Genomic DNA, 14,031 nt, shown 5'->3' with positions numbered 1-14,031 from the left:
GGAATCTAGTACTCTGGAATGATTGCGTTCTGGCCTTTCGCCACCATCTTCTTCTGCTCCTTTCCTGGCTCCCGGCCTCCAGCGCCCTCCTCATAACCCAGAGGCCCCAGATCCCTCCTCTCCCAAGGTCCAGGAGTTGGGGCCTTCAGCCCCTCCTCCCTCAGACCCAGTAGCTGGCTCCCTAACCCCATTCTCTCTCTAACCCAGGAGTCTGGGCCTCCAGGCCCCTCCTTCCCCAGAATGCAGCATAAGTTCCCAAGGCCTCTCCTACCGCTAATGTCCTCAGGCCCTTTCCCTGCTTCTTTTGCATGAGGGGACAACCTCCTGACCTCCACTCTGACGCTGCCTCCTATGGGGACCCTCCCCTCTCCCAGTCCAGGTCCCCATTCCAGCCTTGGCAATGACCCTGGTGGCTTCCTCCCAGCGCTCCCAAATCATTCGCTCCAAATTCCGATCTGGTGAGAGACTTCTCTGCTTGTAGGGAAGGGATACTTGGGGTCCTGGGATACTCTAATTTGCAGAGCATGCATGGAGGGATACGGTGGCAGGGGGAGGCGTGTGTGGAGAGGTATGGTGGCTGTGGGAGGCATGTGTTTCTAGGCAAAAGGTCACTGGTGCATAAAGGTGGCCCCAGCGAAGGGGGCGAGTTGTGTGTGAGGAGTGGATGGCGAGGGGCAGGTGTGCAGAGGGTCAGACACTGCAGAGGAACAGGGGTTTAAGTGGACAGATGTGCAAAGTGGAGAAGCACCCAGAGCAGGGACATGGCATTGACCAGTGTGGGGGTGTCCATGAGGGGACCACAAAGCCTTTCAAGCATCCAAGGTTTTATTTTAGGTCTCAATGCAGGTAGAAAAAGTGTGTCAGTAGATAGAAATGGAGGTCAATTCCCGAGGAAGCAAAGGGTCCTTGATTGCATAAATGAGCGTGCTTACATGGTTGGGGGGTGCACAGACCCCAGTCACCCTGGAGCAAACAAAGAGTGCGCATGCATTCAAAGAGCGGAAGTACATACAGAGAGAGCCTTGCTTCACAGCTAGGGGCCAAATCCTGAGTGTGCAAATGAGTGTGTTAATGTGGCAGGGTGGGTGGAAAGAGAGTGAGCCAAGGGTGAACCCTATTGAGGGCACAAGTGCACGAAAGTAGCACACAGGCAAAACTAGAGCTAGAGACTTGAATATGTAAAAGGTGGGAGTGCAGGAGGCAATTACTACGGGGAGGCCCAGAGGTAGCACAAAAGGGAGTAAGTGGGTGCTAAGCGGGGTGCCCAGATAAAGAGAGACAAGGTTTAAATGGGCCAGGCTGCCAAGATGGCGATTGTGCAGAGTGGGGTGGGCACAGGCTGGTGCAGGGGGCAGGTGGTGCTGGGGGCAGGGCTGCCTCCTGCCTGAAGACTGGCTGGCTTCTAGCCCCAGAACATCTCTGGCCCTGGCGTAGTGCTGGCAGGAGCAGCTGGGAGGCCCGGGAAAGGGAGTGGGCTGCCTGCCCACTGCCTGCTCTGGGTGTGTAAGGGGGCTGGGCACATGTGTCCCGCCAACAACTGCAGCTCACTACGCCTGCCAGGCCAGGCTCCTGGACACTCCCTTCCCGCCTTCTCCTCCCACTTCTCTCATCCCTCCACAGTCCTCCAGCTTCGGATCCACAGAAGGTATCAGGACCCTAGTAAGTGTGGGCCCTGCCAGGGAGGGGAGGGCGGCCCCACTCCCCTGGGGCCCCCTGGAGAGCCACCAGATAGCCTGTGTTGGTTCCCAGTCTCAGTCCCTAGGCCCTGCTTTACATTGAAATCCTATCCCATCTGTCCTTTCCAGAGGCCCCAGGAGTATAGTTCTCCCCCACCCCACCCCCCGCCTCTCCTAGGAGCTCTACTTTTCCCCCTCAGCTTCTCCCACTGAAATGTAAGATGTGAAATGTATGAAGCTAGATCTTTGGAGTCAGACGTCCCAGTCTCTACACATCTGTCCTTCATCTAGGAGTCTTGGCATTGGGTCCCATGACTGGGGTTTTGCAGCCTGGGCCTCCCACATCGTGGGGGCTGGGGCCTCAGGGTCTTCTTCCCCAGAAACCTGGTCACCCACATCCCCTGCCTGGTTTGCTGCTTGCAGGCCTCTCAGGGTCCTTCAGCTCCTCTCTAGCCTCAAATCCAGATCCATGGATCTCAGCCTCAGGCCCAGCTCTGGCCCCAGCCCCGGCCTCGGGCCCTGCCCCTTTCCTCTTCAGCCCTGGGGTCCTGCTCCCTGAGCCAGAATACTGCCCTTGGAAGTCCCTGAAGAAGGTAAGTCTCCACTGGAGTGAGGGGAAGGCCTCCTGAGAGTCTAGCTTGGGTCTTCCTTGCTGCCGCCCTTTTTGCTTCTCTCTGGAAGTGCCAAGCTGATTCCATAGGTTGCATGAGGCTTTGGGGCAGCAAAGGGGAGCAGAGCTGGAAGCTAAGACATCACGCCTGCTTTTCCAGGAGTCTCCCAAGAACTCCCGACATTGGAGGGAGCCCACGCTTGAGGGAAACTTGACATACCACCAGTACATGCCCCCAGAGACAAGACAAGGGCCCAGGGCAGAGTCCCAGGCCCAAGGATCAGCCCTGGGTCCCCCGGGGCAACCTCTGTGGGAAGGGGCAAAGTCACAGCAGCCGCGTCCTAGGTATGATCCCCATTTTCTGTTCTATGGGAAGTTCACATTCCCAGCATCCTCTTCCCTCAAACCTAGAGTCTATGACCTGGGAAGGTGGTCCTCCTGCCCTGGGACTCAAAAGTCCAGGGCCCCAGTCCCTCTCTCTACAGTTCCCAGGAACCCTGGGCTCAGACTCAAGAGTGAGCCCCTAGCTCCTCCTCTCCGAAGCCCAGGAACTAGCCTTCTGGTTTGCTCCTGTGGCGACCAGAACTCTGGGCTCTCACTTTCCTGAATCTTGGCGTTCCTACCTTTGAGGGCAGAGTGCCTTTTCTCTGTCCCTACTAACCTGTCTCCCTCTGCCTATCGGCAGGATGAAGCCCACTCCCCTCACGCCCTCCCCACCAGGCGTCCCCAGCCCCTCGCCCCCTCCACACAAGCTGGAACTTCAGACCCTTAAACTGGAGGAGCTGACGGTGAGTTTGGGGATCAGCCTCCCAGCCTAGCCCAGCCCCTAACTTTCTCGGTGGGGTCCAGTCGTCTAACCCTGCAGCCTCTGTCCCATCGGAGATCAGTGGTGGGGTTCCCCGCCCCTTCTCTCTCGGTTTCCAAATGTCCAGTCCCGGTCTGGCCCCGGAGCCAGCCCAGCACGGCCTCTCCCCGCCCCCTACCCCAGGTCTCAGAGCTCCGGCAGCAGCTGCGCCTGCGGGGCCTCCCGGTGTCGGGGACCAAGTCGATGCTCCTGGAGCGCATGCGCGGCGGCGTCCCGCCCCGCGAGCGGCCGAGGTCGCGGCGTGAGGACAGTCCTGCGGGTGGTCCTTGGCCGCGACTCAGGCCCAAGGCCCTGGGAGCCGCCCGACGGCAGGGTTCGGTGAGGGCGGGGCCCCTCGCGTGTGGCCTAAAGCGGAGAAGACGCCGCGGAATGGGGTGGGAAGGCGATGGAAGGCAGCCAAAGTACAGAGGGGCGCGGTCTAGGGCGAGGGGCGGGGTCTTAAGGGAAGAGGAGCCAATGAAAGAATAGGGGGCGGGGCCGAAGGAGGCGGGGTTGGTGAGCGAAAGGCCTGAACCGGAAGGCAGGGGTGGGGCCACGGATCGCGAGTGGGAGGGGCTGCGCCCAGTGGGCGTGGTTTATAGGAACTTGCCTTCGCGGTTCCAGCGCAAGCCGAGTCCAGCATCTCGCTCGCCGCCTCGTCCACGTGCCGCGGAAGCCCTAGCGTCAGCTCCAGGCCGGGTTCCGGCCGAGACTGCGACGCCAGCGCCATCGCTGGCCCCTTCCTCAGCACCAGCCGCTGTGGCCCTGACTCTGGAGGAGGAGCTGCAGGAGGCGATCCGCAGGGCGCAGGTGAGAGGGAGCGAGCGGGCTGAGGGTTAAGAGCTCAGATTAGAATAGGGGCCGGCGCCCCAGGTTCACCCCGCTTCTGCCCGTCCGTCCGTAGTTGCTTCCGAACCGAAGCATCGACGACATCCTGGAGGTGGAGCCAGACGGTGAGTCGAACTCCTAGATTTTGGGTCCCTGGGGTCGAAGGGGTTGGGGGGGCAGAGTTTTGACTCCAGGCTCCGAAGGAGGCGTGGGCTTGGGTCCTGAACTCCCGGAAATGAAGAATAGGGGCCTGGGGTCCGCATCCCTGCCTTCTTAGCTCACACTCCGTTCCTTCCCCTGCAGACCCACTGCCCCCCATCCCTCTGGACTTCCCTGGCCCCTTCGACGTGCTGTCTCCCTCGCAGGATTCTGAAGGCCTCTCATCTGTCTTCTCGTCCTCGCTCCCCTCCCCCTCGAACTCTCCGTGCCCCTCTCCCAGGGCCCCCACTGACTCCTTGGACTGGCTGGAGGCTCTGAGTGGAGGTCCCCCGCTGGACTGTGGCCCCCCAGGTCCCAGTATCTTCTCTGCTGACTTATCTGACTCTAGTAGCACTAGGCTGTGGGACCTGCTGGAGGATCCGTGGTGATGGATTTCTGGGGTTTCCAGGGACTGAGAACTGGTGGGGGTGGAGGCCACATAAAGAGGCTCCCTGAGGGGTGGGGTGGGGTGGAATGACCAGCAGATCCCCTCCCACCAGAGTCAGCGAGTACCCTCATCCCCACTTGGCCCCTGAACTGCTGCTGACAGGCCACTTGCTTTGCCTGCCTGATCTCCATGGGACTCCCTCCATTTTGTGTGGGTGGGGGCAGGGAGGTCTCATTTGCTGCTGACCTGAGCAAACAAGCTGCTTGCTGCTTCCTTCAGAGTCCTTGCAGATGTTTTTGTTCCCACCTTCATCCCCCCACCCCACTGACCGTTGCCTATTGCTTGGGAATCTGGAAAGTGGTCTATCTGTTTTGGATTCAGAAGAGGGGCTTGGAAGAGTGGGAGGGAGAATAGGGAGCCAGACAACTGGCTTCCGGTCCAAGGTCAGTTTCTCTTGGAAGCAAAGGCTGAGGCAAAATTCATGTGCCCACGATTTAGTACAGAAAAGAAATGCTCCTAGGAGAGACCGATAAGGCAGTGGAGGGAACAGGACAGTGAAGAGGAGGATGGATAAGAGTGTAATGTTGGGTGAAGTCCCAACATCCTGATGGGTGCTCTGGAGGATCAAGTTGCACCAGGAGGTAAAGGAGGATCCCTGTTTGGGCTTATTATTGCTGAATGACAAGCTGTCCTAAAATTTGGAATCTTCAAACAATAACCACTACCACTCACAATTCCTTGGGTTGTCTGTGCTCAGCAAGCAGTTCTCCAGCTCCTGTGATATCAGTTAGGACTGAGGTCATCTGGGGACCCTGCTGAGCTAGAACAACGCGGCCCAATGTGTCTGGTCCCTGAGTTGGGGCCCACAGTAGCCTGGGCCCAAATGGGCCAGTCTAGTTTTCTCTTTCTCAGTGCTCTCTCTCCGTGTGGTCTCTCCCACAGGGCAGCTGGTAGCTCAGGGCTCCCAAAGTGAGCATTCCTAGGGCAGAAAGCAGAAATGGCCAGTCTCTTAAAGACTAAGCTTGGAACTGGCACAGTCTCATTTCTACCTCATTCTCTTGGTGAATACAAGTCAGGCCAGCCCACGTTAAATATGGAGGTACACAGAGGTGTGAATATCAGGGGCATGGTCACTGGGGCCATATTTGGAGACTTGCCACTACACCCCTCCAGTCTGTCATGGGCCAGGAGTCACAGTGGGGATGGGACACTTTGGGCCCAAGGAAGAAGGTCACAAAATAAAGCAAAGGGTTTTTTAAAATGTAGGTTTCTTTATAACTCAGGTATGGTGAGACCAACAGATTAGGAGTCAACTGCCATTAAAAAGACAGCTTGTTATACTCACAGATCCCAAGAGGGCGTAAGCACACCACCCAGGCGGGCCATACGGGGAAGCATCAGGGTCAGTCACGAGGCCAAGGAGAGAGGGGAACTGGGCATTAGAGTTTTCGTTGTGGTTTCCACAGGAAGGAATGGAGGAGGTGGGCTCAGCTGGCTTGGTACTGTCTAGTTTGAATAATTTCAGCAGGTTCTGAGACATGGGGGCTGCTCCTAGTTGTCTGAGCCCTGGCCGCTGGGTGATTAGGCAGAGGGATAGTGGCCTGGAGTATAAGCTCCACAGAGGAAGTGGTGGGGGTCTCTGGATTGGACGATTTTCATGTGAAAGGCATGCTCACAAGCGAGCCCTTTAGCATCTGTAGGAATTGGGAGGGACTATTCCTCCAAAGTCAGCTAGACTCCAGCCATCAAAGCACCAGGAATAGAGAAAATAAAAAGGCATGACGCATACACAGAGAACTCTGAAGTTGGGGCCTGGGTGCAGAGGACTGATGAAAGGAATCTGAGCGGATCTGGGTAGGCCCCCAAGAATGTCGAGGAAGAAAAGAATAGCAGTTCAGGAATATAAAGCAGGACTTAGAGCCAGTGATCGCCCCTTAACTTGTTGTCACGGTCCTCTTCTGTACCTACAGCTCATTGTGGATGAGAGTGTGTTAAGTGGCCCGCAGCGGCGCCTATGAGGTGTCCTGGTCCATGAATCACCATTATAACTGCTGGTTAACAATTCTGGTGCCTCTGTGTGTGCAAACTCTGGTGGACACGCAAGAGCCAGGATGAAAAGGAAAAGTAAGGGACAAGTGGGCCAGACCGGAAGCCAAGACAAGCCTATGCAAGGATTTGTCATCCTCTCTTCCCAGATGAGATCATGGGAGGCGAGAGACAGGGAGTGATAGGTTCGGTCTTCTGCAGAAAGGAGATGTTGGAATAAGGGCTGAACCCAATGCATCAGAGTCTACAGTCTGTGTCTTCAGAGTTGAAAAAAACAAAGAAACTCAACCTCTGCTCTGGCGAAGGTCATGCATTTGCAGTGAGAGAGTCCCAGGGCAGAGTGATGTGTATTTTCAAGTGGTAAAAGAGATTGGGAGGCCATGACTTCTAGAAAGTCCCAGAAGCTGTGGAGGAATGGGACAGAGTGGTCAGAGAGACAGAGAACCTACCTGCAAGGGCCCGCAGGTGTGAGTTTGGGGTACTGGAGCAAAAGTGAGTGGTGGGGCTGGAGAGGTGACCTCAGAACTGGGCTGCAGAAACTTCAATGTCAGGCTGAAAACTGGTGGGGGAGGGGCACAGGAAACAGCAGGAAAGCTTGTGGTGGGACTTCCTCTGTCTCCATTTACCTTCCAACCCTTCTACGCCCTTAGGACATTTGTATTGGATACATCGAAGATCATAAGTATCCAGAGCACATGGACCCAACTAGCTTTCTTTACTCTGTCTGCAATTAATTAAAAAAAAAATCTGGAGTATGGAAATGGTAACTAAAGTTATAGAAGGTCCAAGATTCAGAATAATTGCAGATGCAACTACTGTGTTTGCTGGACATCAAATTCTACACTAGGGCCTTCTGGGTGGGGCAGGGGTTAACGTTTCAGCTCTATCAAACTACTGCTAGCCACTGCGGCCTGAATTTGATCCCCAGCCAGGGAGCCCACCCTGATCTTTGGCTCTTTCATGCAGGCACACAAGACACCTGATAGATAATCTAATATAGAACTGGTTTTAAAAATTTGTTTTTATTAGTTTATGCATACAAGAACTGGAATATAGGCTAGAGGTGCTAGGGATTTACCAGAGACAGAGTAGTGAGCAGAACAGGTAGATCCACTGAAATACACTGCTGAGGGGAGCAGCAGGGAGACAGGAGAGGTCTGCTGTGCCATGTGGATCAGCTCCCTGGCTGGGGGATTGAACTCAGGGATCTAACTCATGCTGCAGTGGCTGGTAATAGTTTGTAGTACTGAGACTTTAACCCCTGTGCCACCAATAAGTCTCATTTATCTGTTCTTAAAACCTCTAGTCCAGGGCCTCCCTGGTGGTGCAAGGGGTTAAGACGCAACCTACGAAGCTGTCTACAGCCTCTGCAGCACAAGTTCGATCCCCAGCCGGCCAGGGAGCTACCCACAGGGAGCAGCAGACCTCTCCTGACTCGTCTGCTGCTCCTCTCAGCAGTGTATTTCAGTCAGTCTGCCTGTTCTGTTCCCCACTCTGTCTCTGGTGAATCCTCTCACCCTCCCCCCACCACACACACCTCTGGCCTGTACCCCAGTTCTTGTATGCATAAATAAATCTTTAAAAAAATACAAACCTCTACTCCAGTACTATCCAAGATGGCAGCTACCAGCCATGTGGGTCAATGGCATTTAAAGGAGAGCAAATGTCAGTCAATAAAAAAATTCAGTTTCTCAATCATTCTTGCCATATTTCACATGCCCAGCAGCTACATGTGGTGAGTGGCTACCAGTTTGGACAGTCTGGATGGGCACCATTTCCCACAATGAGAGTGTGTTAAAAGTGGCCCGACCAGGAAGAAACAGATCAGGGTAAGGAGACTGTCAAGTTACAGGACTTCACTGGTAGAAATCCCGTTCCTTCCTGGTTGCGCAGCAATTAAGTCTAGTCGCTAGAACTTACAGCCTGAGTTCGATCCCCGGCTAGGAAGCTGACCCACATGTCGCAGCAGACCTCTCCTGTCTCCTCGCTGCTCCCCTCAGCAGTGGATTTCAGTGGATCTGCCTGTTCTGCTCCCCACTCTGTCTCTGGTGAATCCTCTCACCTCCAGCACCTCTGGCCTACAACCCAATTCTTGTATGCATAAATAAAAATAAATCTTTAAAAATAATATCTCCTTTCACAAGCTGTTCTTCAACTACAAGGTAATCTTGTGGTTGCAGATAAAGAAGTCCAAAAGGGGCAGAGTGGAAGAAGGGGAGCCTGATGCAGAGTACCAGGTCTTCATTGGCATGGAAATGACACTCTCTAGGGCAGAGATTTCAAATACTAATGAACACAAAGCAGGAGAAGTCTTGCTGTGCCACTGCCCCTGCACAAAGAGGAGCCGCCCAGCAGGGCCACCTGCCAGGCCAAGCCTCCCCCAGGACTCCTTGTTCATAAAAGCGAAATGACAGGGCCTTCCTGGTGGCCCAGGAGTTAAGTCTTAGCACTATCAAGCTATTGCTAGTCACTGCAGCACAAGTTCTATCCCCAGCCAGCAGCAGACCTCTCCAGTCTCCCTGCTGCTCCCCTCAGCAGTGTATTTCATAAGTTCTGCCTGTTCTGCTCCCCACTCTGTCTTTGGTGAATCCTGTCACACCCCATACCTCTGTCCTACACTCCAGCTCTTGTATGCATAAATAAATAAAATAAATAAAAACGAAACTACACGTGTTCAGGGACGAAGTCCCTGCAGCCTGCTGCTCATACAGTAAATTCCTGTAACTTTACAGTCTTTACAGTCTCCTTATCCTGATCAGTTTCTTCCTGGTTGAGCCCCTTTTAACCCACTCTCATTGATGGAAATGGTGTCTATCCAGACTGTCCAGAATGGTAGCCACTCACTACATGTGTCTACTGGGCTTGTGAAATATGGCAAGAGTGATTGAGAAACAGAATTTTTTTTTAAAGATTTATTTATTTATTTACACAAGCACTGGGTACAGTCAGAAGCGCGGGAGGGTTCGAGAATTCACCAGAGCCAGAGAAGGGAGCAAAACAGGCAGACTGACGAAGTACACTGCTGAGGGGAGCAGCGGGTGGCAGGAGAAGTCTGTGCGCCAACAGAATTTTTTAAATAAAGATTTTTTTATGCATACAAGAACTGGACTATAGGCCAGAGGTGTAAGAGGTGAGAGGGTTCACCGGAGACAGAATGGGGAGCAGAACAGGCAAATCTACTGAAATACACTGCTGTGGGGAGTAGCGGGGAGACAGGAGAGGTCTGCTGTGCTATGTGGGTAGCTCCCTGGCTGGCGGGGGATAGAACTCATGCTGCAGTGGCTGTGAATAGCTTCACGGTGCTGAGACTTAACCCCTTGCGTCCACAAGCAGGCCCCCACTTAGCTCCTTGACCTACCATCATTGCTTCCTGGGAATAACAGAGTATCTTCTCGCTGTCCTTTTCACCTGCATCCTTACCCCTACAGCCCTTTCAACACATAACAGACACAGAAAACCAGGTCATGTCACTTCCTGATTAAGAACCTCTAAAGGCCTCACATTAGTCCTGGAAGATAACGCAAAGTCCTTGTCATGATCCACAGGGCCTTTCACCATCTGACCCTGTTAACTTCTCCACCTTCCTCTGGGTCCATGTGCTCCAGCCATGGATACGCTCCCATGTGTAACTACATATCTCATGTGTAACTCCCATATGTAACTACATAACTCATGCCACAGGGCCTTTGCATGATGGATCTCAAGTCACATGGGGAAGTTCATGTTGGCCTAATTCACGTCAAAGCCATGAAAGTTTCTGTAAATGCAGAGAATAATTTATTTTCTTTGTTGTAGTTATTCATGGTTGCATAGCCGACTACCCCCAAAACTCAATGGCATTAAATAATCATATTATTATGCTCCCAAAAATCTCTGAATCAGCTCAGATGCTGCTGCTCACTGAGGAGCCTCAGCTGGAACATCACTTTAATTGAACACCTGCAGAAACATCTGCAGCATTCTTCCCTCATATATCTCTTGGCTGGGCTGGAAGTTGACCTCAGCTCAGTCCATTCATCTGAGCACCTACACATGACCTCAGCGGGCTTGTGCTTTCTCACAGGAGAACTTCCTTACACCAGAGAGTTGGACTTCTCACATCTCAGTGATGACAGAGTATTCCAGCAAATAAGTTGAAAGCCATGTTGTTGAGGAAGCCAAGCCCAAGGCCTGCTGGGCAGGCCACGTAGTTGCAGATGCGCCATCTGAGCTCCACCAATTCAGTCAACATTGCATGTAGCAGAGAAGCACCTACTTACCCGCAGAATTGCAGGAAATACATCATTACAATTATAAGCTGCTATGTTCTGGGTGGCTTGTTAATAGAGCCCTTGGGAGCAGGGATCCTATATGTGAGGTTCAGTGCTGCACACATTTCCTGAGAGAATGAATGGCTTCTCAAGGTCACTGAGCCAGGCTGGTGATAACACCTGTGATCTCAACAATACACACCCCAGTTCCTAGGAAGCCAGAGCTGCAGAGGTAAGGGTTATGGTCTTGGACGTACAGGCACTAACCGACACGGTGCTTTTAAGAAAACAGGAAATAAAGATCTCCTGGCTAGCAAAAAGTGAGCCCTCTGGGTGGAGTAGTCCCAAGGACACATGACTTGGAGGGTGGACTGTGGGCTCTACATCAGCCTCAATTTTCCTCCGTGGTCTGGTGCCCTTGTGTAGTGACCGACCTGTACAAATCAGAGCTTCCAGGTTTTGTACTCCGCTGCCATTTCTGGGCAACGGCATAATCACCCGGGGCTCTGCCAGTCCTCTCAGGACCATGAGGGAGCTAATCTGAGAGAAGACAGCAATCAAGATCGGGGAGACTGGGGTCACTAACAATGTTGTTGAGTTGCTAAATTAACTAGCTTTGGAGATATGCCCTTCTGGCCTTACTGGGCAAAACACATGAGCGTTATTTAAATAAATAAGTGGGGCTTGTGTTACTTGGTAACAGCATCCAGGTTTGTTTGTTGGTATGTTTTTAAATGTGAATTACCATATCCTGCCAGAGGCTGGTCAGCTCCCCAGTTGTGGGGGCCAAAGATTTATGGATCTGAAACAAAGCCAATCTCAGTCTCATCTGAGTTGCTTCATGAAGCACGACAAGGGCATGCAACACACCTCTGTCAAGGACATAGAGGGGAAGTTTCTGCAGGGCTTTGGAAGGTTCCCCTTAGTCTTTAAAGGAACCCAAGATAAGAATAATCTCCACTGCCTTGGAAAGAGAGTGTCCACATGTGCCACCCGGGGCTCTGCCAGCCCTCTGGGGACCAGGAGGGAGCCCTCTGGAGACCATAAGAGAAGACGGCAATCGAGATGGGGGAGACTGGGGTCACTCAATGCTGTTGAGTTGCTAAATTAACTAGCTTTGGAGATGCGCCCTTCTGGTCGTATTGTGCAAAACACGCCAATGTTATTTAGATAAATTAGAGGGGCTTGTGTGACTTGCAGCCCGAAGCCTTCTGCTTGCAAGAGGGAAGGGTTCTGGTGATGTGACAAGGTATTCCTTGTGTTTTGGTGGAGCCGGAAAAGGAGGGGCTGCGGAGGACGGTTCCGGTCAGTGCTTGAGCAGTGGGGACAGGTCTGCTGCGATCCCAGTCCACTCCGGCAGGAAGGCTGCCTCTGGCTTAAAGAGTTTGAGGAAGGGAGAGTCTGGCAGGGTATAATTGGCCAGATAGATGGTCTCTCCACCTGCCAGGTAGGCGGCCCAGATCCCAAACGTCCCAATGGTCATGATGGTGTGGTTACACTGCGTGAGCAACGCAAAGTCCTTGGCAGGCGAGCCCTCATTGCCATTGCCAGCAAACACCACATCCCCCCGAGAGGCATCGATGTTCTGCTGACACCAGGCCATGCCGTTGCTGGACACCACAAAGATGGGGGAGCTGTAGCGAGTCCGGAACCAGTCCAGGGCCTGCTCTAGGTAATGCCGATCTGCCACCACGCCCTTCCACACATTGGGCATGACATGCACGTAGTCCCCGCGGCGCACGTGGACCCCCACGAAAGTGCTGGGCCGGCTGCCGTTCACCCGCAGGCCGCGCAGGAACCGCTGCGCCTCCTCCCGCACGTGGTCGTGCAGGGTGAACTCGCGGAGGATCTCATCGTGGAGGTGGTGGTAGAAGGTCCAGGAGCAGGGGTAGCCGGTGAGGCGCACGTAGTCGCCCTGGATGTGGCGGTACTGCTCCTCCATCCAGTCGTTCAGGTGGTAGTTCCGCCAGGGAATGCTGCTGGCCGTGGCGTCGTGCAGGACCGGCAGGCTGATCCTGAAGATGGGCGCCAGCGTGCGGTGCATCTGGGAGGGGATGAAGGCGGGCCGCCCGTTCATCTTGGCCAGGGCATACAGCGTGGCGTATTCGCCCATCTGGTTCCCCAGGCGCCCTATGGCATTGATCGTCCACATACCCCTGGCTGGGGGACTAGAGGAGCTTTTTGTGGGTGGGTGGCTAGTGGGGCTCCTGGTGGTTGCTGAGGCTGGCCTGTGTAACTCCTGTGTGGACTGGAGCGTTGCTATCCGCTGCTGAAGGTGAAAGATGGTGGAGACGGTGAAGACAAAGAGGATGAAGTGGACCATGGGGAAGGAGAATGGCATCTGAAAGCTGAGCATGGCTGCGAGGGGAGGGAGAGCAGGGAAGGTTAGGTCAGGGAAGGGCCAGAGCTGTGCAGCTGCGGTGAAGCAGCTATAGGTGCAGACACTGGGGGGCGGGGGGTATGTGCATGACCGTTTATCTGTGTGTACATGTGAGTGAGTGTGAGTGTCAAAAGTCGCCATCAGGTGTACAGGTCGTTCACTACACAAGTGGCTGGGGCAGGTCACATGCAGGCTGGAGCAGAGGGAGCCAGTGACCAGAAGATTCCTGAACAGACGTGCAAATTCTATAAGAGAACTTTACTCCCTGGCCAAGAAATGACAGGAACTCCCCTTACGTTTGAGCAAATATACAACCTGTTCTTGTCAACTCCGGACACAAAAGAAATCGATCCCAGGAGTGAGTGGTATGGGCCAGGACAGACCTTCAGAGAACAGGCGGGACTCACTGTGCTGCCAGAGGAGGTGAGGGACATTGAGAATTCGCCATCCTGGGGCATAAAACCTGAGCCTGTGGTTTGTAGAGCGATGAAGTTAATTCAGCTGTAACCTGAGCTTTCTTAGGAAAAATCAAAGCACCAAGAAGGATGTAACTTTGAAGATCTGGGTGCTGAACATAAGCAGAGAAATTGTAAGTTCATGAAAGCAGGAAATGAACTGGTCCTGACCCCCGTGAGGTGACTGGAAGCAGAAAATCAGTCCAATTATCTGTAGAAATGACCGATGTGTCATCCTGCAGTCTGCACTGACAGATTGTTGTGTCCCAACGACCGTGACGTGCAGCCCCAGCCAAATTCCAGGTGTGGCTGCTGACTATCAGAACTGAGCTCTGAGTGGTGGGAATGAGGTTGAC

The 14,031-nt window shown here is 53.7% G+C and overlaps 2 protein-coding genes across 5 annotated transcripts; one reads left to right on the top strand and one right to left on the bottom strand.

The window, feature by feature from the left end:
- Positions 1-400: 400 nt before the first annotated feature.
- MAMSTR (MEF2 activating motif and SAP domain containing transcriptional regulator) lies at positions 401-4,545 on the top strand (the record flags this gene model as incomplete). 4 transcript variants are annotated; one of them, XM_084257391.1, is made up of 9 exons in its annotated part: positions 401-458; positions 1,621-1,659; positions 2,142-2,269; positions 2,447-2,631; positions 2,972-3,074; positions 3,275-3,469; positions 3,755-3,940; positions 4,035-4,083; positions 4,262-4,545. In XM_084257391.1, the coding sequence occupies 9 exons, from the start codon at positions 401-403 to the stop codon at positions 4,543-4,545; spliced, it is 1,227 nt and encodes a 408-aa protein (XP_084113517.1). The 4 variants fall into 4 exon arrangements, with proteins under 4 accessions (XP_084113517.1, XP_084113516.1, XP_084113515.1 ...); XM_084257390.1 differs by having other exon boundaries at positions 2,130-2,269; XM_084257389.1 differs by having other exon boundaries at positions 2,100-2,269; positions 2,450-2,631.
- A 7,601-nt stretch (positions 4,546-12,146) lies between these two features.
- Positions 12,147-13,196, bottom strand: LOC311186240 (galactoside alpha-(1,2)-fucosyltransferase 2-like; the record flags this gene model as incomplete). Its single annotated transcript, XM_084257125.1, has 1 exon — positions 12,147-13,196. The coding sequence occupies one exon, from the start codon at positions 13,194-13,196 to the stop codon at positions 12,147-12,149; it is 1,050 nt and encodes a 349-aa protein (XP_084113251.1).
- Between the last annotated feature and the right edge of the window lie 835 nt (positions 13,197-14,031).

Source organism: Talpa europaea, assembly GCF_964194135.1.
Source record: "Talpa europaea genome assembly, chromosome: 16".
NCBI classification, from domain to species: Eukaryota; Metazoa; Chordata; class Mammalia; order Eulipotyphla; family Talpidae; genus Talpa; species Talpa europaea.
The sequence above is the reverse complement of the archived record's forward strand: the minus strand, read 5'-3'. Positions and strand labels throughout refer to the sequence as shown.